The 25,182-nt window shown below is 56.3% G+C and overlaps 1 protein-coding gene across 1 annotated transcript in view; it reads left to right on the top strand.

Annotated features, from left to right (window-relative positions):
- Window positions 1-4,772: 4,772 nt before the first annotated feature.
- Window positions 4,773-25,182, top strand: part of LOC119106276 (transmembrane protein 107) — a 40,600-nt gene continuing 20,190 nt past the window's right edge. Inside the window, exons 1-2 of the mRNA XM_037229890.1 lie at window positions 4,773-4,833; window positions 24,906-24,992. Of these exons, the coding sequence (XP_037085785.1) occupies window positions 24,906-24,992 (87 nt within the window). The 5' untranslated portion in view covers window positions 4,773-4,833. The remainder of the gene's footprint in view (window positions 4,834-24,905; window positions 24,993-25,182) is intronic.

Raw genomic sequence — 25,182 nt, 5'->3', positions numbered from 1 at the left:
CCGCCGCCGGCCGCGGCCGCGGTGTTTTGCACCAGCCGCTGGCGGTCGGGTCGGCTCGGCGCATCACGCCCCGAAAGCCGGTGGTGGCCGCGAGGGAGGCCAGGGTCCCGTGCGAGGCGCCCGGCGCTCGAGCGGGGCTGCTGCAGGGACGGTTGTTGTCGACGTGGCTGGCGACTCGTCATCCGGGGGGGGGGGGGGGGAGGGAGGGAGGGATAGAATGGATGGGAATTGTCGACGCGTGGAATGTGTCGATGGCGGAACAGGGCCATTGGGGAGTTGATTATGTAGGGGGTCTCCGCCTCACCGGATCGCTTTTATGTTTCATATTTGGTCGTTGTGGTGTGCGTGACATGCGACGATGCGAGCTTTACATTCAACGTTGGATGTGGTGTCCGTGGCCACCAGCTCGCTTCGCACACCAGAAACACATTTATGTCGTCAGTCTGAACTCCATTGCGAAAAGATACCACGATATCCACTGCATTCAAAATTGTCGACGTTGGTAGGTATTCCTTTGCCGACCCTTTTTCGTATTTGCCGGATGTGTTTGATGCCGTGACGTACGATTTGAATTGACTGCATTCTTCGAAGCGGCTTTGCTAAGTTGCCGTGTCTTTGTGTGTGCCACCAAATGCAACGTCAGGGGAAAAAGGTGAACTCATGTCTGAAGTCACTAATATTTCGGGAATACAAAAAAGGTCAGCGGTCTCGTCTATCCTCAGACCCCGCTACCAACCGAACTGAGAAAAAGCGAGTGACGCGCCACCGCTTTGTTACGTCGCTGGTTTCGCGCGAGCTCGTGTTTAACGGCGATGCTTTTGGGCACGAATCGCTAGCAGCTGTTCAGTTTTAGCGGGTGCGGAAACACATGTAGACGCCATTGACCGATGTCCCGGCGGATAGTGTTGCGTGGCTGGCTGACGTCACGGCTGATGGTGTTGTTGCGTAACCAGCTGACGTTACGGCTGATGGTGTTGTTGCGTAATCAGCTGACGTTACGGCTGATGGTGTTGTTGCGTGACCAGTTGACGTTACGGCTGATGGTGTTGTTGCGTGCCCGTTCTGCCCGATAACCAACTCAGGTGCGTTTCTCTCGCCCGAGGCGACAGGGCGACAGCCGTGGTACGCTGATGTCACTGTCCGTTCCCACGCGGTGTGTGCGCGCGTGCCGAGCGCCGCGTGCCGGTACTGCGGCGCGCCGGTGCATGTCAGTCAGATCCGCGGTCCTCTCTCCACCTCCGCGGGTGTGTAACTCTGATCTAATGTGAACGGACCTCCCGCCGGTCCACGAATGTCTGTTCTCCGTCTGACAGCGCAGTCCTGCATCCCACGTCATCTGCTGAGGCGTCGGTTCCGTTGCAGCGCTGTGAGGACCGGGTCTGGACGCCAGAAGGCCGATTACGTTCTCCTCGACACAGCTTGACACAGCTCGCATGGCGTTTGTGTCTTCATGTTTTGAGGCGCCGTTTTTGTTGTTGTTCTTTTGCTTGTGTTACATACAAGCTGGCACATCCGTTCATGGAAGTGGCCCATCGCTCGTGCTAAGTTATAAAACACAACCGACGAGGCGGTTGGTGGAGGTGTCGAGTCGTTAGGCTCTTCCGTTAGGTTTGGCTGACGAGGCGGGAGAACATCAGGGTGAGGAGATAGCATGGTTTTGTTTTATAACGTTATCCAAGAACAGGTTTCTAGGAATATCCTTCCTTCCGTCCCAGCAACGCAATGAACCGTACGTTAAAAGCAAAAAATAACAAAACAAAAGCACAAAATCAAGTGGCAGCTCTTCCAGATACGAAGCAGAAAACAAATATAAAGAAGCAGGCAAAGAGGTGGTGCAGACCCGGTAGGTTTCGCGTTATGCCATGGAAAACGACAGGTCATACGTGAGAAGGCTTGACGTAGTCATAGTCAAATTCAGATAATGACAGCCCGCTAGACCCCCCCCCCCCCCCCCCCCCCCCCCCAGTAAACTACTAGCACTCATTCCCACTGTCAGTTAAGTCGCACAAGTCGGACGGGCAGTTACCTGGTCATTTTCATGCTGGGTCTTGAGCTAGATCTCCAGGGAGTCCCACTTGAGCCAGCTAAGCGGAGCTTGTAGTAGAGAGAAACGCCTGGAACAAGCGGTATGAATTTGAGTGCAAGTGTATGGCCATGGATAAATCAGAACGTGATTATGGAATATGAAGGGGGTTAAGTATGGAGTGATCTACCTACTTACAGGGCGAAAAATCCAATATCTCAAAAGCCTTAAGTGTGTTGGTTGCGTTAATATGTTGCTGACGAAATGCTTGTGGATGATGTTCTTAGCCATGCTTTCCATTTAGAAATATCAGCTATTTTAAGAAAATACGAAATAATAATGTTGTTCCACAGGTCATGGCCAGGGCAAGCTAATTAAAATAACCTATGATAGCGATTTGAGAATGGTGACCTAAATGTTTTTACTCGCCCCATATGCATTTTATTCAATTCGTACATCTTATGTATGACATCAAATGATGTAGGAACGTGCACAGTTAAGCATTTGTGCATTACAATCAGCATTCGGGATTTAGCAATATCGGGCGATTTCCACCCTGTTTTACTGTTGTTTTTTTACTGTGTTCAAAGCCTTACTGAGAACATCCTGAATGGGAATGGCATGTACCATATACCAATGGTACCTGTGCCCTTCTGAAATCAAAACTGGTTGTAGTGAATGAAGTGATTTTGGTTAGACGAAAGATGAGTGTATTACAACGAAGTTTTTTTTTGAAAATTTTTGATCTGTGCTTATGTTTGTGCAAGTGTGATTGTAATTTGTGTCAGTAGTTGTATAGGTGTTTACTCTGACCTGCGATGACATCACAACTGTGCAATTAAGTGTTTGTTCAAACTTAGTGGCAAATTCTCAAATGTTTCTAGATGCAAGCGAAAGTTTAAAAGCTATCAAGCGCAAACTTGTCCACCCAAGTTCGCTGGATAATCCCGCTCTCGACCTCCTAGCCGGACGGGAGAGCAAACGAATGTTTGCGGTGCTCATTACGCCGCGGTGCGCCGGGCGACGCCAGACGGGCCGTCATCGGAGTGGTGTCTGGCGATACGCGAGGCGCTGACCGCTGCGCCACATGTCTGAGAGCCGTAGGACTCAGTTCACCATGTGCCGAGCTGTTCTGCATTCCATCGTTTGGGTGCAGGCCTGACCGAGGGGATGTGATTCACTCTCCCACGGGCAGCAGACGTTAGCAAGACGTTGTGCTGTCGATGGCTGAGATTTAGCGTGTTCAGCAGTGACAAGATGACGCAAAATGTCATGTCCCGAAGACAGCGAGTCGTTTGTCGTGTCACGTCTTTTGTTCATCCTGGTTATGTTCAGCAATGCTGAGGTCATAGCGATAGTCTCCATGCCTCACAACCCCCCACGGAAACCTGCCCCGCCGGTTCGGTCGGCAGCGTTGAGAACGTGCTCCGTGCATTGCCGATCGCGGCGAAGGAGGTCACACTTAAATACAATGATGAACAAAGGCCAAGATGCTATATTGTGACTTTTCGTGTCGATCTTTGGCGGTCGAGGGCGGCAGGTCAGACGCGGCAGCAGAACCATGTCCGTAATCAGCTCACTCTGCTTCAACGACGAAGCAAATGAGGCCCGAATCGGTCGCAAGGCACGGCTGCCAGCAGCTGTTTTGCAAAGCAGGCCTCCGTCAACAGCCACACCGAACACGCTGATCTGTTTGGACCTGAACCGTACGCAGTACGGCGGCCGACGACTGGGCAACCTCCGCTGCCGTTTGTTTACGTAACCGGGCCGGATGGGTGCCGACCACCCGCTCCGCCGGCCACGACAGCACGAGGCGTCCGCCGGCTAGAGGCCGCCGCGGGCGGGAACGACCAACCGGCGGCGGAGACGGCGGATGTCCGCTGGTCGGTTCTCCAGAGCCCCCCCCCCCCCCCCCTCCTCCCGGCCCGGAAACGGGCCAGGGCACACGTGCAGCGGTCTGTCTCGGCGCTGCCGTACTCAGCTGTCGGCATGGCCACATTCCCAGCAAATAACAACAGAAAAACGCTCGTGCCAGCTACAGCGCGATACACAGCTTGTTAGTTACTTGCGGGGCAGCCAGACCAGGCTGTGCACTTAACTGGAGTCAATGTGTGTTGCGTATTCGATTATATTAGGGCTGGTATCAATGACAATGGGCCCAGTGGCTTTGTCAAACAGCGGGCTTAACTGGGCTCCATGGCACAGGCACGCGGGGGAGGCATGTCAAGCACACCGCTTGAATCCTTTCGTCTACGAGCTGCCGTCGCTCCTTGCGATGGACTCGGCTGAGGACTCGGGTTGATTTACGAGGTCGTTATTCTCGGCGGTCCGGACGGGACGTGTGGCGTCCTGCGGGCGCCGTCCCGGGCTCCGCCAGACCCGAAGTTCGCCGGCGACGGCATGCGCGGACACGCGCCGTCACCGGCGGCCTCATAAACACGTCTTTCGCGGGAGACAGCGGCGCCGGTGACGCAGCGTCACGCCCGGCCGCAGCGACTGCGGAGCCGCGTGTCGTAATCGGCGAGCCAGCGTCGTGTTTTCTCGGCTTCTCGGAGAAACGGCGCGGCACGGCTGCCCGGTGCCGGGCGGCGCCTGGCGCTCGTGCCGCGCGCCGCGGGGGTCCGTCCGGGCTCCCACAGGGGCCTCGTCGGAACGAGCCGTGCGGCGGGAGTGCTCCGACTCGCAGCCGACTCGTCCGGTTAGCTGAGTTGCTCGGCGTCAGAGTCGGAATCGGTCCCATGTGTTGTGAGTACGAGTCGGAAGCGATTCAGCTGAAGTGAGATCAAGCACGAGCAGGGACGCATTCGAAGGTAGCACCAGGGTCACGTCTCCCTCTTTCCAAATATTTGCGTGCATAAATATCCATGTGAGCAACTGCCATCAACGACAAAATAAAGTAATACAAGTGAAAATGAGTGTGCGGGCATATGCAATGCTGTCGTATGCCATGCAAGAGACTATATGCGCCCGTCGCTTGCCAAGCATTTTCAATTTGAAAAAAAAATGTGTTGTGCCACCCAGATTTTCAGTTGAAATTTTGGCATGCTGCGCCCCTTTCCAAAATTCTGTGAACACTTGTATGCCCAAGTCCGTCCAGCATTGCCACTGCAGCGCAGTCTCACGTCTGCACGCACTGCCAATCACCGCGTCTGCATGCCATGGCGCAAAATGGCCTCTGGTGCCGATGCGCTCATAAACCCGACATCATTGTCAGCGGCAATGTAATTGCCGAAAGTCTCTCATGATCGTCACGAATCTGGCCATGACACATGCACTGCTTCTCATGTCGCCGTGATGATTAGAAACCAGTTGGCTCTAGCCTTGAAACCACTTTCCCCTCGGCTGGTAGCATTTGTTGTTGTTTTGGAGTGAACTGTTCGCGACCTCGTCCCGATTTTCTCAATGGCTGGCGTAGTGGAGGGTTGTCGATCTGATAGCTGCTGCTATGCATTGTGCACTATGCCATTAAACAACAGTGTAAATGCACTGAAAGCAATTCATAAAACAGGTGTGCATTGTTTTCCTGGGCTGCCTTGCTTTCGCGTTCCATCGACACCCGCGCGAATGCCTCATTTCTTCGGCAGCGTGAAGTAGCGTGCGCGGTGCTCTCCCTGTCCGCGAGCTGGCATGCTTCTTTTGCTCTCGCTCGTACGCTGGATTAAGGTTAATCTTGTCGACTGGTGGGATAGGATGGTACTGTGTGGTCAGGTCGATGATGCGTTCTGGGACTGACATTGCCATGACTGGGATGGCTGTCGTTGGGGCTGATCGTTGTAACAAAACATGCTGCTCTTTGGTCCGTTGCGGTTCTCCATCTTCCATTGGGACGTCCGTGTTGTCTGTTATTGCCACGCTGGTCAGTGATACATTTGCTTGGCCTGCATCGTCACAGACCTGTCAGTGGCATGTTTTCCCTTCTCAGTCGTCATAGGTGTGTCTGCAACAGCTTGTTCGGAGGCTTACGTTCTCAGGTGCAGTGAAGGGTCCGTCCAACTCTGATCAGCATTCCTTCGCCGTCCGCCACCACTCGCCGCCACCAGTGGTAGCACGGTGCAGTGCGGTGTCGGGTGGTGCCGTCGCGGCCGAACACCTCGGCCACCTTCCCACGCGTGCGCCCCCAGAGCCCGGTCTCCGGGTCCCAGCGCGTCGTGGCCATGCCGATCCCACTCGTCCACGCAGCGCCCGTTTCGTGCGGGCCCGGCGCCATCGGCGGCGGCGACGGCGGCGGCGGCGGCGGCGGCGCCGGCGGCGCGGCGGCGGCGGCGGCGGCCCGTCCCGCCCTGCTCCCGTCACCGTCCCGCCCTGCTCCCGTCACGCACCGGTACCGTGTCGGCCGACGTCACTTTCTCGTCGCGCCGTGCACGCCGGAAAATGGACGGCGGCAAGCGCGGCGCGGCGGCGCTGACGGCGTCTCTCTCCGGAGACACCGGGTCGGTGACCGGGCCGAACCGGTCCCCGCCGGTGAAACGGCTCGCCAGCTCTGCACCGCCGCCGACGTCTGGCGGACGGCCGACGCCGCTGCTGCGCTTGAGGTGCTAGTGCGGAGGCGGTGGGCGGTGGTTGTCTGGTCAGAGACGTTCTGTCCTGCACCGTGCGGTTTGTCGGGGCTTTGCTGGTTTGGTGGGAACATTTTTTATTTAAAGGCCGAGCGATGGTACCCCACAGTGGAGAAGTGCTATGGAACAAAAAGGGCGAGCGTTATATGCATTTAGGTACAATTTTTGCCCGAGCTTCCATCCTTCAGTCAATTACAATAGTGCAATTTCAGCTTGCAAAGCGGTCTTCAGGGGGACTGATCTGCGGAGAAACGCGGGGGGGGGGGGGGGGTTCATCACACCTGTCATCCGCCTCCATCCATCGGCTCTCCCCCAACGTTATCTCGAAATCTCTCACTAAGCCGGCGGTGTTGCATGGTCAGAGTGGATCTGGAGGACCATTGCCCCCCCCCCCCCCTCCTGATGATCGGCGGGTGGTGTCGTCCTTGCAACTTGCAAGAAGCAGTGACGTGCGTCATATCAGCGCTTGGTGTCATGCTGTGGGTGTCCATTAAGCATTCAATGGTTAGCAATCTTGCGAGATGATTTGGTGGAAGTGCAATTGGTTAATTCGATCACTGCAAATGTTGAGATGACAGTTGTAAGACCATTGCCTTTCTCGAACGCTCCCCCCCCCCCCCCTCCCCCAGCACACCGTCTACTGCCATGTTATCTTATGGAAAGAAGAGGCTGTAGAGAGTGAAAGGGAATGCGCCACCTTTTTAGGGGGTTTTGAACTGAAATAGACATTTTGAAGAGCAATCGGTGCAGTTCACAGCCTTGCCCTTCTAAAACTTAAAACCCCTAATTTCTGAGCTATACGCCCGCGAATAAGAGTAGACTGTTTCGTGCAGACTTTCAATATAATTCAGCACTGCAGGACCCTGCAGCAACGTCATGTCAGTCCTGTCGCCCCGCCGGCTACACGTCGTCAGTGGATGGGGGGGGGGGGGGGGAATATTTCAGCCGAGCTGTGGGGGCCTAGCGCCCGCGGGCGCGACCTCTAAGTACACCGGGCGTCAACTGACTGTCAACCAATGTCGCGCGTGCAGTGCATGCCGTTGGCTCAAATCGAGTCGCGTGCTACGTAATCCAAGAAGTTATATGAAGGTTCCTCATTAGTTATTGCGGCAATGAGGCTTGTAATCGAATAACTTGAGGAAAACGCCATAACCGACGATGCGAATGCAAGTAAATATTTTAAACTCGCTTATAAATATGGAAGAACACCATGAGAAAGGGCCAAAACACGAGCGCGTAACGAGGTTTGGCTCAGCGAACACTTCCAGGTTCGCCACTGCCATCTCTCGGCGAGTTCGAAGTGTGTCTTATGAGTGACAGGGTGGCAATTTTGCACGGCAAATTTGGCAGCACCTCAACGCTATAGAAACGGTCTGTGACGCAATCAAACAATGACGCATTGAAAGGCATGTTTACTAAGAAGAGAAATTGCGTCGTCTGGAGCAGTCGTTTCCACTTAAAAGTATACCAATAGTTTTAAGTGAACATATGTGATCATCTGATGCTTCAGCACCTTGAAGGAGGAACATTCCTCTTAACAGTCAGCGAGATTTGACTCTATGAAGGATTTTGTATTTCACTGAACTGTTGTATGAACTGAATAATGTGGCGTGAGTAAGAAAGTCAGAACGGACCGACTTGGGTATCCTCGGAGAGACATTGGGGTGGAGGCATAACAAAATACGGAGATCTTAAGTGAGCACGTAAGACGTATGGGGCTTTCAAATCATGATGAATGCACGTATGTCGTGCTGCACGACACCACGCATCTCTCGCAATTTGAGGAGCACACGTCTGCTTGTTAGTGTCTGCGCTGCTTGCCTGCCGTGGTTCGGCCCCCATCAGCCGCACCTGCCGTCCCACTCCAGCCGACCCGTAGTGCGGGCAATACCAGGGACAGCCTGTGTGTGGCTGGTCGCGCGCGTGCGGCGCCCCGATCTTTAGAGCTCGCGCGGCGCTGGGAGAGGCGGTCCGACTGACCGGAACACCGCCATTCATCACTGGGCGCTCGGCTCGCTTGCGCGTCAGCAATCTTGGGAGTAATCGGAGCGGCGCAGTTTGTTACGCCGCCATTTCGGGGGCTCCGCGTCCCGACGGAGTGCGTCACCACCCGGCAAGCCCCCCCCCCCCCCCACCCCCCGTCCCATGGTCACCGGCAGCTCAGGAGGAGCGCCGGCGGAGCCCGCGGGGCGCCCGGACCCAGAACCGATTTCAGCGGAGTCAGCACGGCCCACTCCAGCCGCGCCGCCGTACCTCCACCATTCTGTCCGTCCTTGAAGCTAATGCACAAGTGCAGCAGCCGTGGGGTCTGCCAATCATGAGGCGCCATGAACCGGCGCCAGAGCCGGCGTCCGGCACGCGAGCGTGCCGCAGCGCCTTAGCCGGGACAGCTGAGAACGGGCGTCATCGGCCGGAGGCTGGACGTCTCGCCGCCTACCTCCCCCCCCCCTCCCCCTCCCCCTCCCCCCTCCCCCTGCATGCCCTCCCTGCGACCGTGAGCAAATTAGGATTAATCCCATGGCGTCGCATGCAAGGTTGCATGGGCCGCACGACTTAGGGTTTGTGGGCAGTGTCTAGTCGCTGCCAGCTTCTCCGCCACGGCCGCAGAGAGCGCGTCACATGTCACGAGGGCCGGATGCTCCCTCCCCGCCCGCCCCCTCCGTCCACTGTACTGGATTATGAGCCAGTGTTACGGGAAGTGTGCGGTATACATGATGCATCGTACAGCTGCGGCGCTGTCCACCGGACCTTCTCTTCCGCCGTAGCCGGTGCGCCACGGCGTTTTGCTCCTCGGCGCCAACCCGTGCCGCCCCCGGCGTCCCGACCTCCGCTCAGCGGCACCGGTCGCCGGAGCTCGGCCTGCCGCGTGCTTCCCGCGTCATCCTACTGCACGCGCAGCACGCTGGGGCTGCACTCCCAGCCGACTACACTGCCGGCCGGCCGCGCCCGTCGCGCCCTGCGCAGGCGACGGCCGCGTCCGCCGGACCGGGTCGACGGTCTGACCGGCTGACCAGAGCCGACTGTCCGGCCGCCGGACCAAGCCACTGTCCGGCCGGCCGACCAGGCCGCTGTCCGGCCGGCTGACCAGGCCGACTGTCCGGCCCATGTCTCGGACGGAGGCTGACTCAGCACGGCGGTCCGGCCGGACCGGCTCGGCCCGGCTCGGTAGCGCCCGCCGCCGCCGCCAGGGGCCGCCCATCAGCCGGACGTCGCCCTGGTGCGAGCGATGCGCTGGGAGCGATCCCGCTCATGATGGTAGACTGAGACAACGGCAGAGCCTGAGAGGCCGGAGACAGCCTGTACCGCTGAGGCTGCGCTGTTAGAGACTGTACTGCCCGTGCTTCGCTGGTTGTGAAGTAGGCCACGCTACGGAGGCTGCACTACTGAGACCGCCATGCAGATAGGCGGTCTGTGTTTTTTGGAGGTTGCAGTGATGACGCGGTGACGACGGGGGTGGCGGGGGTCAGTCCATGCTATGAGGAAGCTTTGACGGGCGCCGACTGCTGCCAGCCGCCTGTGCGGTAGTCCAGCGGCAATTCAGCGGGCAGCCGCGGCCTGTAGCGGGGAGTCCATCAAGCCTCTGCTCGACCGGGTCGGGGTCAGCCGGTGCCGGCCGACGACCGGAACCGAACGAAGCTGTGTTGACCCGGACCGGAGCCGTGTGGACCCGAACTGTAGACGGACCCGAGCCGGAGCCACGCCCAGTCGAACCGGAGCTGTGCTGACCCGAACCGGAGTCGCACTGACCCGGACCGCAGCCGCACTGACCCGGGCTGCAGCCGCACTGACCGGGACCTCAGCCACACTGACCGGGACCGCAGCCGCGCTGACCCGGACCGCAGCCGCGCTGACCCGGACCACAGCCGCGCTGACCCGGACCGCAACCACACTGACCCGGACCGCAGCCGCACTGACTGGGACCGCAGCCGCACTGACCCGGACCGCAGCCGCGCTGACCCGGACCTGTGGGCGCTGCGCCGGCTGCCGGCTCCACCAGCCGCGATCCGCCTCGTCACGCTTCTCATTGGGATGCCGGCGCGCTCGCGCCGCGTCCTCGGACCTCAGGCGGCCGGTGCGGCGCTGCGCTGCGTTTTTTGTTTGTGGCGCTCGGCCCGGATCCGAATCGGCGCCGGCGCCGTGTCGTAGCGCTCCGGTATTCGGCGGGCCGCCGGCGCGGGGTCATCGGCCGCTGGGTCAGCCGGCCGGAGGCGCTGAGGGCCGTGCTACGGCCGCCGCCGCCCGTCGCCGGAGCCGCGGCAGCGGCAGCGGCCGGTCGGTCCGGCCTGGCCTGGCGCGAGCTGCCGCCTGGCAGTGCAAGACGCCGGCTGCCGCCCAGCCTGGCCGGGCCGTGTGTGGCCGGTTGGCCGCCGCCGACGTCATCGGCTGCCCACGTCACTGCTGCCCGTCCCAGGAGAGCCGGCCGGCGTCGGGCGAGCAGGTTTGCGGTCGCTCGGGCTCCGGCTGCCGGCAGATTTTGTGCTTACGCGCCATTGTGCCGTGGTCATGGTCTCGCAGCGCTCGGCCGGGTCGGGCTGAGGGGGGGGGGGGGGACAGCGGCAGCACCACGGGCAGAGGACCCGGTCCCACCTGATCCTAGCGGGGAGCCTCCGTGCCGGGCACCACTCGGAAGCTGCCGTCGACTGGCGCCGGTTTTGGGAAGTTCAAGGTCGACAACAGCCAACTGATTGTATCGACAACCGGCCATCCGCAATGATCGTAATAAAAAGCACATGACTGGCCGGTCGGTCGGGTCGACATGTCATGGCACGACATTGACACCGTTTGACGGTGTGGTTGCCACCTCGGAGCCTTGGATGGACTGGGTTGGCAGGTGTTTGTGACACGCAGACTGACCGCATTCTGTTGTAAAGTGGGAGTGAGCATTTCGGTACGTGGTGAGGCAGTCGTTAAAGAAGCTGAATGGCTGTCATTTCGGTGTGCAAGACGTGCAGTTTGGTCGTTGCGGTCCTAAGCATTTAGTGAAAGTCTCAGGATCAAGTGAAGTTGACGTTATTAGTTTGGAAGCCGAAAATAACCGAATACCAGAGGGCAGTGGCTAAATGAGGCCCTCAAGAAATCATTACAAAGTATTATAAGGATGCTGAAGGGAATGTATTTTATTAATTTGATGCAGTTGTTGCCAGTTCAGTTGTGCTCCCTGAAGCAAACAGGACCTAAAGCATATGGTCTTCAGGCCCTAAGCTTAAGTCGTAAGCCATCATGCAATCGGAGCGGTGCACTTTGTTACGGCGCCATTCGGGGTTCCCGCGTCCCGGCAGAGCGGCGCAATAAGTTTAAACCGTGCCTGATGTGGTGTTGTTAATCGATTGCAAAGATATCAAATTAATCTTACTGAAATGCCAGCGCCCGAGGCTCTATGTTATATCCCGATTGCTTGATGTCTTGTCAGTGCATCCAGGTATATTGAAGGTCGACAACTTTCAGCATAAAAAACCGCAATACCGAAAAGCCAGGACCTCAAGGACTTCCTTGTTTAATGAAGCTGACGTCAAAGGCAGCCAAAGCCGGCTGCTTATTCCGTTCTCAGCGAAGTAGTGTCCGAGTGCTGAGAAACTTTAACGCTTTGGCGTGCACTTGATCAGCCTTTCACAGTTACCCTCAGGCACATGCTGGAAGGGGCGGTTTACTTCATCCAATTTGTCGCGAGTCGAATCACGTCGACTTGACGTTGCCCGTCGAACGCCCACCACGCAAAGTGGTTCAAGCCTGGAAAGGTTGGTCTTAATGCAAGAGCGGGTGCTGGGCCATCAGTGGTTTACATAGTGCCCGGCTCAGTGGCATTAAGAGTGGGTGCTGAGCCGTCAGTGGTTTGCATAGTGCCCAGTGGGCCGTCAGTGGTTTACATAGTGCCCGGCTCAGTGGCATTAAGAGTGGATGCTGAGCCATCAGTGGTTTGCATAGTGCCCAGTGAGCCATCAGTGCTTTACATAGTGCCCGGCTCAGTGGCATTAAGAGTGGGTGCTGAGCCATCAGTGGTTTACATAGTGTCCGGCTCAGTGGCATTAAGCGTAAAGATGCGACATAATTCCGGTCGAATCTTCGCATTGGCTCGTGTCCTGACGCGTTGGCTCCGACCGTTCCCTCAGCATGGGGTTTTCACGCCAGTTATGGGTTACGACGAGCCGCGTGGCGTGGTCCTGAAAACGGTCGGCATCGCCGAGCGCCGCTGCCCACTGACACTCCTCAGAAGCCGTCATACGGAAGGCGAGAGCGTGACACTGCCAGCGACCGCCAAACGGTGATTAACGAGTCGCCGCGCCTTGTGGCTGTGTTGCCGCTGGTGTGGGGCCAGGGCCATCGATGGAGGGGGGGGGGGGGGGATACCTGAGATGAGATCTCGCCCACCTGCACCGGATTTACACCAGACGCGGGGAAACACCGGACTCCCGCTGCCAACGGAAAGGCCGACCGTTAGATCTATGCACGTGCAAATGCACACGTGATGTCCTATGTTGGGCATCCTGGTGATCCGTTCCGACGCGCCTTAGCATCGTGCACTGGGCCTCCTGCCGGCATGCAGCTCCAGCAGCGGCGGGCTGTGTGCCCCTGATTGTAGTTCTGCTTTGAGACACTGGCTGCTCGTCCGACATTAGCAAAATGTGTGCTGCCGGCGACCCAGTGCCGGTAGAGTCGGTGCTCCTGGCGACACTGCCGGCTCTGCGTCGCCGGTGACCTGTTCCAGCGTCGACAGCGCAGGCAGCGCCGTGTGCCACGTGACCTCATGATGATTGCGTTGTGCTCTCGGCGACCTGACACCACCCGCGCCGTGCACCTGGTGACTTGACACCACTCGCACCGTGCACCTGGTGACTTGACACCACCCGCGCCGGGCACCTGGTGACTTGACACCACTCGCACCGTGCACCTGGTGACCTGACACCATCCGCGCCGTGCACCTGGTGACCTGACACCACCCGTGCCGTGCACCTGGTGACTTGACACCACTCGTGCCGTGCACCTGGTGACCTGACACCACCCGTGCCGTGCACCTGGTGACTTGACACCACTCGTGCCGTGCACCTGATGACCTGACACCACCCGTGCCGTGCACCTGGTGACTTGACACCACTCGTGCCGTGCACCTGGTGACCTGACACCACTCATGCCGTGCCCCTGGTGACTTGACACCACCCGCACCGTGCACCTGGTGACCTGGCGCCACCCGCGCCCGTGCCCCTGATGGCTGCGTCACCAGTGTCGCAGTTGGCCTGTCAGTTGGACTGTTGGGTCAGCCGGTCATTGCTCCCACCGCCGTCGCGTGCAGAGCCAGCTCACCCCAAAGCGGCGCCTCCACGCAGCCGGCCCTCCCGAGTGCCGGCCGTCCCGGCATGGCTGCGGCCGGCGTGCTGACCCAGTCGGCACGCACGAGCGGCGGCGCCGGCTCCGCACGAGCGCCGCGCCAGCTGGGGCGGAAGGCCCGTCTGCTCTGCAGGGGGAGCGGCGCTGCTGGACGGCGTACGGACGGAGGTGGAAGGGTAGTGACTGGGGCGGATGACTGGCCCGGGGTCAGATGCGAGCGCGACAGATCGTGAGACTGACGTTTCAAGGTTGCCGGTGTTTTCAGACGGTCTCGTTTTGAACGCAGGCCGGCATTTTAATAATCTGGAAGACTGCATAGTGTTTAAGGGCGTGCTGGAGCTGAAAGGTCAGAGCGAGTGATTGCCTCACATTTTCAGCCATCACCGTGACTTTCCGTATTTTGTTCGTGTGTGTTTCCCCTCGTAATATGTTTGGCACGTGTCTCAGGGCTCAGGCGGAATTCTTTCCAAGAGATTTACCAGCACCCGATTCGCGATTCTTCTGATTCTCCGACCCGAGACGTCGCAGTCTGTGCCCACTGATGTTGGAACTTGCTTTTCAGTGCCGTGTTTGGTCAACACCAAGACCGCAAGCTTTAATTTCAAAATTTGAAATGTGGCACCAGTTACCCAGCCTCGAGAAAACACAGTACGATGGTTTGCCAAGGCGCCATTTTGCGCGGCGGGGATTTGTGAGCTCCAAACGACAGCACGCGAATAAAACCGATGCATCGTTATCTCGTCTGGACAGTGGGCCATGGCATGACCGCGGCCGGTCGAGCTTCCCCTCACGCCATGTGGTACGAGTCGAGGTAACCTTCACTTGCTCCTGTGCACGGTGTCTCCTCGTCTCAACGGCACGAGCTGATCCGGAAGTCACTGTCGAGGCGCCAGTGTCACATTTATCGTCAAAGGAGAACTGTGTAATGATAGGCGCCGCTGTTATAGGCGTCCCGTTATAGGCATATATAGGCATCCCGTGATAGTGTCCCTCGATCTTGGGCTGTCGGTGGCGACCACTGTCTGGTGCCCCTGAGCTCTCCGCAACCCGCGACGATCGCCCCCCCCCCCCCCCCTCCCCCCGCTGACCGCGAATAGTTCGTCCCCAGTTCGATGCCCCCTTCCCAGCTCTCCGTGACCTGCCCCCTGACCCTGGATCGTTCCGTTCCGTTCCCGGTCTGGTGCATACCCACCCCCGGCTGACCGCCGCCACCGCCGTCCCCAGTACAGTGTTTTCCTAGCTCCTCTTGACCCCATCCACCGTCCCGTCCCCATTCCATTGCCGTTCTCAGCTCCGCCTGCCCCGGCTACCACCGTGTCCAGCCCTGTGCCGCGCCCAGCCCCTGCTGACCTCGACCACCGCCAGCTGATCGGCCACCTGGCAGGCGCCTGCTGTCTTGTGCGCGTGTTATGCAGACGTATAAGGCATCGCGTGTGCGTGTGGGCCAGACGTATAAGGCATCGTGTGTGCGTATAAGGGAGACGCCACCATTTTTGTCAGAGCACGGCGCGTCGGCGCGCCACCGGCCGGGCGACAGCGCCGTGTTGCGGAACGCTTAGGCCGGTGCTCATATCCTTTTAAAGCTCTTTGCCGGAGGTCGCGGTAAATTTTGCAGAGACGGACTGTGTGTGGAGTGCAGGCCTGGCCGGGCGGTCGGCGACAGGGAGTGGCGTAGTGGTGTATATCCGTACCTCGAAGACCACGTGCCGCCTCTCGAGGCCGCTGGTGATGCAGCGTTGTGGGCGGCCGGCGCTGGGCACAGCCGGCGCTGGTTTGTCCGGTCAACTGGTGGTGCAGCGGAGCCGTGGGCTAACCGCAGGCAGCCCACACACAAAGGCGCTGTCGCCGGCCAGGGCGGAAGGAGAGCCCCGCCGGCGTGGACAATGGTACGCACCCGTTGCAGTGCCCGCCTCAAGGCCGCTGCGGTCGCCGCCCGGGACACTGCAGCGGCGCAGGGCCGCGCGTCGGTGGCGGCGCAGCCCCGTGGCTCCAGTCGGGCCGCATCGGCGACGACTGGGGGGATCGTGCGGCCGGTGCCGACGCCGGTGTGGCGGGATCGTGAGGGCCGAGCCGACGCCGGTGTGGCGCCGGCGTCGGCGCCGAGGCGGTGTCGACCAGAAGTGCCATTTTCTGGAAGGTCTTGTATGAGGTCAAATCCGAGGTCCAAGGATGGACCAGCTGTCCGTCATAAAAGCGTCCAAAACTCAGCTTATACAAAAATAATTAGTTCACAAACACGAGATTTTGTCATAAAGGCGGCGGACGTAAAACGGGACTACAAGGCTGGTGCGAACTGTGAATGCTGGAGAAATCGGGACTTGCGTTCCCGCATCAATTTTTAAGTCCCATAGCGTGATGAATATGTGGCAGTGTACGTGATGTGGTTTCTATTCCATGTTTCATAGGTAGTATTGGGTAGAGTGCCCTTTGAGGAACTTGCTTTTGTGCCAGATTCAAATTATTTAGAAAATGAACAGCATTAAATAAGTTGAGAGATGTGCCATTTTGCGACGCGACAGAATAATATCAGCTGTCCAAAAATGTAGTTTTTTCTCGGTTGGTCCAAATTTAAAATTGAGCTTCGAATTTTTTTGGAATTCCAAAAATTTGGAGCGTGGGGAGCGTGGGGCAGGGGCTGCCACACCGGGGGCTTCCAGGGCGTGGGGCAGGGGCTGGCTCACTGGCGGCTTCCAGGGCGTGGGGCATGGGCCGGGGCACCGGCGGCTTCCAGGGCGTGGGACAGGGGCTGGCGCACTGGAGGCTTCCAGGGCGTGGGGCAGGGGCTGGCGCACCGGCGGCTTTCAGGGCGTGGGGCAGGGGCCGGCACACCGGCGGCTTTCAGGGCGTGGGGCAGGGGCCGGCGCACACGCGGCTTCCAGAGCGTGGGGCAGGGGCGTCACACCGGCGGCTTCCAGGGCGTGGGGCAGGGGCCGGCGCACCGGCGGCTTCCAGGGCGCCCTGTGGCCAGCCGTCCTGACTGGTTAGAGCTGGTTAGAGCTGATTAGAGCTGCTACTTTCGAATATTTGGTATACCCGCACCCGTCCTGCAGCCAATTCCGAAAATCCGTGCTCGCCCCGCGAGTCAAGTCCTCACCCACCACCCCCACCCCCACCTAAAGACCGCATGCACCCGATAGCCTTATTTTTCATTCATTTCGATTGCATTTTCCCTAAACCCAGGCATTGTGGGGTGTTTGCTGCTTGAGTTGCATCCATCAGATAAGCCTGCAATTCAGTGTGTGTTTGCATTTGACCTGTGTTCTCTGTGACTTGTGATTCATTTGACAAATGGTGTGCAAAATCCAGGAGCGCAGTTTTGCAAAATATTCTTTGGGTAAGCTGAGTGGGAAGAAATGAAGTTTGTTTGTTCTCTCTTGTTTTTGGGGGCTGAGGCTGAATACAAAATTCGTTTTCTGCATGGGGCTGGAACTGGAGCCCATTTATGGAAAAGAAAACTACACCCATGCATAACTTCCCCTATTGTGAGATTATTTAAAATGGTTCTTACTCTTGTGTTGAAATTTCACTCCCCAGAATAGTGTACAAAGTAGGTAATGTTTTTAGTATTTTAATATTTTATTTTATTGATATATATTTATATATTATTAATATATGAATGATTAATAAAGAAAGTGTACTGAACCGTAGGATATATCGTTATTGAGCTGTGGTAGTCTGCTCTTGAAGTTACAGTGTTCCATGGATTTTTTGTTTATGAAATGACAGCTGAAATGGAACAGTTTGTAATGAAATTTGACTTCCCGAGCTTATTATTTTTGTGCAAACAATTGATTTGTCTTACAGCATTTGCTACCAACAGTTGCTAGTTAACTAAATGTAGATTTGCTGTGAATAAAACACAAGTGAGAGAATCTCAGATGTAGAACCCACCCCCACCCCCTAATACCCACAGTGCAGACAGCAGTACCCGCTAAAAGTTCGTTGCGGACCTGCGAGTTGAAAAGTGGCAGCTCTAGAGCCGGTTCCGTTTCCACCGCGTCACATCTGCTCCGGCTGGGCTCGTCCCACCAGTCGGCCATTGGCCGCTTGACATTCACTGCGCAGGTAGCAAATGTGAGGAGTGCTGACCTTCTAAAGGGACAAAATGGTTATGGTCGTATCCTGGTCGGTACGAGCTGGTGCTGTCCCGTGAGATGGTTTGTACCGCAGGTGCTTACCCGGCGTGCGGGTACTGGGATTAGCATTCGTTATTAAGCTCTATGACGCATGACCTTGTGGCGAGCTGCAGGGTCACCTCTGCACTCAGCTCTTCCAGCAACGCATTTCATATGGATGCCGTGTTTCTCCGACTTGGCTGCGCACATTTGGCGTCGTGCTGACCCTGACCTGGGACAGACCGCTTCCTGCGGCCACCTTCTCTCGCAGCTGGCACGCATTAGTTGAAACCCTGACGTTTTGCTAGCAGATTGGGACCAGCCACCATGGTTATATCCTTTTTTGTAGAATGTAGGGAAACTCTGCTGTTTGGCCGCCGATAACTCGAGAATCGTCGGTTGTGCCTGTCCTCCCCCCCCCCCCCCCCCCCACCGAAACTTAATATGCTTTGAATGAGTGTGTCGATAGGGAGATTTATGTAAATGGTCGACTCCGTCTTATTTGAAACTTATTAGAACAGCGAAAAATGTCGACTTTTGTGTGCTAGCAATTGTGAATGCGTTTCAAGTATTAGTATACATGACGTGATCAAGCCAGCATTTCCCTCGTGACCGTAAGTATCTTCTCAAAAAGTTGAGTTTTCTTACAAAGTATGCCAGAACTTTCTTGACAAAATCACTTAACCAGGATATTCTGGAAGGTCTATTCTTTTTCATAAAAGTTCGTATATATATATATATATATATACATATATTTTAGAAACACAAACGCCCTGTCAACAGTGTCAACGGGCCCTATTTCTGGTACCAAGCTTGCACTTGCGCATGTCCATACTGCGCTGTGTATAGCCTGGGTCAGTGAGAGCGTGACCTGTGCGCTGCCGGGAGTATTCGAGCCGAGTGGCGGAACGTATGCTGCCCCACAGACGCGTGACCTCACTCACCGGGTCAGCCGGCCAGGCAGTAATGCAGCAGGAGGCGGTGCCCTGCTTCGCGACTGTTACGCTTATGGGCAGTCTTGAGTCTGGTGTGTGACTTCTGCAGTTTGTATCCTGCTGTTCACCCTTGGTTGCTTTGAAATTGAACGTCTGCTGGTGTGGTTGGTGTTTTTAAGCGGCTGAACTGTATTAATCCCGCAAATGATTGTCCGTCGGATCGTGTCCAGCTAGTAAATGCGAGTACAACGGGGGGTAGCGGCAGCACAAGTGAGCTCATTTGCATTTTGAAACCAACTCAAGTTCTCTCCGATCTATGTGTGATATGTGTTATAGAGATTATGAAGTTTTGTAGTGCTATTTTGTGTTATGTATTCGTTGCGCGCGCCATTCATGACACGGGGTGGTTTCACGTGGAATGGGATAGATACTCACAGTAACCGCACCCTGCGCTTTAACTTATGCCTGTGGTCAGCTTACAGTAAAAGGGACGGTTTCACACTTAAATGTGGTCATAAAAATTGTCATTGTATATATATATATATATATATATATATATATATATATATATATATATATATATACATATAGGCGCACTGACAGAGATGTTGACTAAGTATCTTGCTCCGAAAAGCATACTTAAAGTTACAAGTGGTTTTGTCTATCACATCTGATGTTTGCCCTAACATCTTCGAATATGGAACATTTCTTTTCACCGATTACGTGATGAAAATTGACATATTGATGAAATGGTCGCTGGTCCACGCCTGCTTCTATTCCTCCTGAATGTTGTCACGGATGGAAATCAAATGCGTTGTGTAATCAATGGAAAGAGGATTGAACTGAACTTGTATCTGAAAGCTCTGCAAAAAGGTGGTGAATATTTAATGTTTGTCACGAAGTCTGCTGAAAAACATTTTTCCCTACCACGCAATGGAAGAAAGTATTAAATGTCAAGCAGCATTCATAGCCTTATTCCCCGTAGAATAAAGAAGACAATAGAGAGATAGCTTTGATATTTCAGCTACAAGCCTTTATCGAAAAGACCACTCTTTTCGATAAAGGCATGTAGCCGAAATATCACACATATATTTCCATTTTCCTTTTAATGCTGCGAGGAATAAGCCCATAGATACCATATCATCAACCTGCATAATTTTTCTCGCAAACGCACTCAACAACTTGGGTTATTAAAGGTCATTAAAAGTTTGATTTCAACAAAAAGGAACAACTTTTAACGAATGAAGAGTCATTTAGTGCATTTGAACGAGATGGCAATTACAGTCACCGGCCAGGCCAGCCGTTACTGCAGAACCGACCGACTGTTTCCAAGTCGGTAAGTGGGCTTAGGGCCATGCGTCTTTGTTTTGACCTTGACTAAGGCCCGGACAGCTCCGTGGAAGCGCCGTCATCGAGCTCGCAACTCAAACCAGCCGATCCCTGTGTAACGAGGTGGCGACCGAAGCCGGTCCGTTCCAGGTCAGGGTCAGCACGGCACAAATCGTACGACTTATCGCTGCGTAGTCCGCAAGTCACGCTTGGTTCTGCGTGCACCGACAACTGCATTAAACTTATGAAAAGAAGCTCTCGGCATTGTTTTTGGCGACGTCTGTAACTCATCACGTGGAGAACTTTTGGCGTCCTCGTGTTCCACTGGTGATCCCAATTGGCGGTATCCGCTGTCCGCCGTTGCTCTGGCCCGGGCCGTCTCGTGGTTGGGCGGATACGGACGGCCAAACAAAGCCAGCGGTCCGCTGAGCTCTTCGTGTTTCCAACCTGTAGCCGGATAACCGGGTGTGTTTGCGCGGCTGCCGCCGCAGATCGTATCGACGCTTCCCAGAACGCCTCTCCCTCAGATGCGCAGTGTGTCCCCATCGCGTGCGCGGTGCTCGTGTCGGCGCGTGCCGGCTCGGCCGGAGCTCGTGTGCGACGACGGCTGTCCGCGTCGGTCACGCCCGGGACGCGTGGTCCGTCTTAATGAAGTCGCGCTGCTTTAGTGTGGGATCGGTGGTCTTCCGGTCCGGTCGGGCGTCGGGCGAGATGGCGTGGCCGAACTGGTCCGGCTGGGTATCGGCGTGGTCAGCTGATCGTGACCGGCGTCTGGCTGGCCTCAGCGTAATAAAGAAGTGAGTGGGATTTTTTGATAGCATAAAACACCGAAATGTAATGAATTAATTTTGATAAGAATAGCCAACATTGGAGCCGTCTGTAAGGCTGTCCGCCATCCGACCTTCAGATACTCCGCTCTCATGCTGTCGCATCCTCCCACCATTCCTGCCGTTCCTCAGGCGCTGTTTGCACATTATGCCACACAATGGGCATCTCAAGTTATCAGAAACGAATGGGGCGAGGCTTAAGTGGGGAGCGAGCACAACCACGATACCAAGGCAACCGCTCGAGACCGCCATTCGTCGACGAGTCCGGAATCGCCGAACATTCGACTTAGAGCTGGCTTGCGCGCCGGCCCTGACACCCTGAGCGTGTCCGGCAGGCCGGTGACGCCCGGCCGACGCGGCGGCGCGCCACACGTCCGCCGGGCTCGCGCATCTTCGTCGTGTCCGGCGGCCGCGGTCGGCTGGGGTCAGGGGCGCCCGGCCGGGCGCTCCTGCCAGCACGCTCGTCGGGCGGTGTTGGCGTCAGGGCCATGTTGAAGAGAACGTTTCGCATTTGAAGATATTGAAGCCAGCATCAGATATGATGAAACATGCCAACGTATAACTATTGGTATAATTGGAAACGACAGCCCAGGACAATACAATTTGTCCATTTGGTGAACATGCATTCATGTGAATATTAAATATTTAGTAAAAAATGACGCATGATTTTGAGGCAGCGTATACCGAAACATTGGTTTAATTAAGCATGACCGCTTGGAAATACAGCAGGGGTGTGGCGCAAACAGTCTAAACTGCTGCCTGCCATACTCCGGGTGAATCACGGACTTCGCGCGGGCACGGAAGTCACCAGCAGGTCCGATCGGTCCCAGAGATCCGTAAAATCGTGACCGGCTCTCAGCCTCGGAAATGTCCGGGCAGAGCGGCGTAGTTTCGCAAGATGAGTTCGTGTTTTTGTGTTCGTATCTGTCTGCGCGAAAACCATCCACCAGAGTTCTCAACGTTCGCTAGCTTCGGTTCGCTACATCGGTCACTCACTCGTCATAACACGTTGCAAAAAATACGTTGGTAGACGATGCTACGAGTTATCCTATAAGATACGGTCTTGCGAGCTATACTGTAAAATGTGATCTTACCAATTAGAATATAGCATGCGATCTTACCAACTGGACCCTATAATATGATACTTTAAGATACAATCCGATAAAAGACGGTACGATTAAATACGATGCTATGAAATACGTACGAAGTGGAACGACGAAACCAGTAAATGTTCTGAATTGATAACAGAAGTGCCAAACCCAGCGTACACTCATAAAGATGAATGAAAATAAATTGTAGGTACATGAGATCCGCATTGGCTTGCAGAACCGCGCACGTGCATACCTATGTCATACAATCAGACAGGTAACCAGCATGAGCTTCAAACTAAGACGCATGACCAGATGTCTGCGTATCGAAATGCGAGTTTGTAATCCCTCAGAAATCAGAGGTGAAAACATAGCGGTGGTCGCAGGCAGCTGGCTCCCAGCTGCCGCGGTACGATGAGGAACGGCTCGCTTGGTGGCTTCCAATCAGCACATGGGCAGGTAGAGAGACATTGACGTTGAGGAGGGCATCGCCCCGATTGACACAGAGCGACCTGGCTTAAAAAGAGGTGGGAGTAATTCGCTGGGCGTCAGCGGCAGGGCCGGGGCGGGGCCGACGCTGCGCGGCCCCATCGACTGCAGTGTTGCTAATATTCGCGAGTGCGCGTGCTCATAACTGTGTTACATGATTGCCATCACCTATCGATTTTCAAATGATGTTGAGCATTGCCAGACAAACAGGGTTGATCATGTACCTACAAATAGTTTACCTATATTTGGGGTGAAGGTCTTACACCATCAGGGGAGGGGGCTATGTCACCCCCCCCCCCTTCCCCCTCCAACCGTTGCCAAAGTTCTGGCTATACCCCCACAGTGGACTTAAATCCAAGCGTTTTTCTGAGATGAAACGCCACTTTGCCAACTGTCCTTGTGCCTTAGGTGCTGCCACCATAGCCCTCACTTGTACTTCAAACTTACTGAAAGGTGACAGCGTGGTCTTGGAAGGGTTTGCTGGGCGAGATATCGTTATGTTTTGTATTTTGACCCTTCCTCATGGTACTCTCGCATATTTAGCCGCGAGGTTAAGAAGTTAACTTGTCGCATATTCCGTTATGGCGCTGTTCAACGTTATTCGATTACAAGCCTCCTTTCCGTAATAACTAGGAACGATGTTCTTACACAATGTTGCACGAAACGTAAGACGTGATTGGTACGAAGTACTCAATGTCGGTGGGATGCTTGACGTCAGTACTGTTTGGAAGTTGTGGTCTTGGACGCCAGGTGTAAGAGGCCCTGCGGTGATGCTAGTATTGACTTTGATCGCGGCATGGATGGAGGGACGGTAGGACTGTAGTCACGCTGCTATGGTGTCATGCCTGCGTGGCTTGGAGATGGGTGGAACGCTTTCGTGGGAGTGCGGCCCTCAAAGTACAGGGTTTGTGTTGCAAGAGGAGCAGGGCTGTGAACGGCACGGAATGATCTTCAAAATGTTTGTTCCGGTCCAAACCCCGGGCAAATTTGGAACACTCCTGTTAATGGATCGGCGGCACCGAAGCAGTCGCGTCGGGAGTGCTCGCCGTGACTGTGTTGGTCGGACCGTGGCTGTGGCTGTGTTTTGTGGGACCAGGACCCTCGTGTTGAGTTGCTGGTCGTGACTGCATTGGTCGGGCCGTGGCTGTGGCTGTGTTTTGTGGGATCAGGACGCTAGTGTCGAGTTGCTGGTCGTGACTGTGTTGGTCGGGCCGTGGCTGTGGCTGTGTTTTGTGGGATCAGGACGCTAGTGTCGAGTTGCTGGCCGTGACTGTGTTGGTCAGGCCGTGGCTGTGGCTGTGTTATGTGGGGCCAGGATGCTCGTGTTGAGTTGCTGGTCGTGACTGTGTTGGTCAGGCCGTGGCTGTGGCTGTGTTTTGTGGGATCAGGACGCTAGTGTCGAGTTGCTGGTCGTGACTGTGTTGGTCAGGCCATGGCTGTGGCTGTGTTATGTGGGGCCAGGATGCTCGTGTTGAGTTGCTGGCCGTGGCTGTGTTGGTCAGGCCGTGGCTGTGGCTGTGTTATGTGGGGCCAGGATGCTCGTGTTGAGTTGCTGGCCGTGACTGTGTTGGTCAGGCCGTGGCTGTGGCTGTGTTATGTGGGGCCAGGATGCTCGTGTTGAGTTGCTGGCCGTGACTGTGTTGCAGGATCGGCGTGAGCTGGACGCCTGCGTCTGGCTATTTGTCGGCATGTTTGCCGTATCGCTGGTCGGGCTGTAGCCATGTTGGAGCAGTGCGTCGTGGGAGCTGGACGGCTGTGACAGGCCGTGTGTTCGGACTGAGGCCGTGTTGGAGGTGTGCGCTGTGCGGCTCAAATGGTCGTCTGGTGCTCCCCCGCGACCTGCAGACCTGCACTCACGGCAACATTTCTGTCGTTTTGCGACGCATGCTGCCTCCATGCTGCCACGTGTCGTGATCCCGTGTCATGCCGCCACGTGTCGTGATCCCGTGTCATGCCGCCGCGTGTTGCGATCCCGTGTCATGCCGCCGCATGTCGTGATCCCGTGTCATGCCGCCGCATGTCGTGATCCCGTGTCATGCCGCCACGTATCGTGATGCCCCGCAATCTCGCATCCTCTGAAGTGACTGGCAGCGGATGCAACCCGAAAACCACAGCCGGCGGCGCGCGTCGAACGTCCCTCCCCCCCCCCCCGACCGCAGCCCCGCGCCGCAGCGCCCGGCTGCTCGGCCGCAGATGGCCTCATCGGGCACCCTCTGTCGGCAGATGCTGCGCCGAGACGGTCTGGTGCCGGCGCGCTTCCTCAGCATCATGTCGCACCTAACGCTCTGCCTGACCCTGCTGATGGCCCGGGTGAGTGGTGACAGCACGCGGCACCGCCCACCGGAGAGACTGGCGGCGTGGTGGCGCCCTGTCGGTCCCCTGCTAGCCCCCGCCAGCCTCCGCCGCCGCGCCGCCGCGCCGCCGCGCCGCCGGGACGCTGGGGCGCAACTAGCGGCCGTCTGCAGCGATCAAGAAACTGTTGCGAAGGATGATGCTTGTT

This window comes from Pollicipes pollicipes, unplaced genomic scaffold, assembly GCF_011947565.3.
Source record: "Pollicipes pollicipes isolate AB1234 unplaced genomic scaffold, Ppol_2.1 Scaffold_6138;HRSCAF=7277_pilon_pilon_pilon, whole genome shotgun sequence".
NCBI lineage: Eukaryota > Metazoa > Arthropoda > Thecostraca > Pollicipedomorpha > Pollicipedidae > Pollicipes > Pollicipes pollicipes.
The sequence above is the reverse complement of the archived record's forward strand: the minus strand, read 5'-3'. Positions and strand labels throughout refer to the sequence as shown.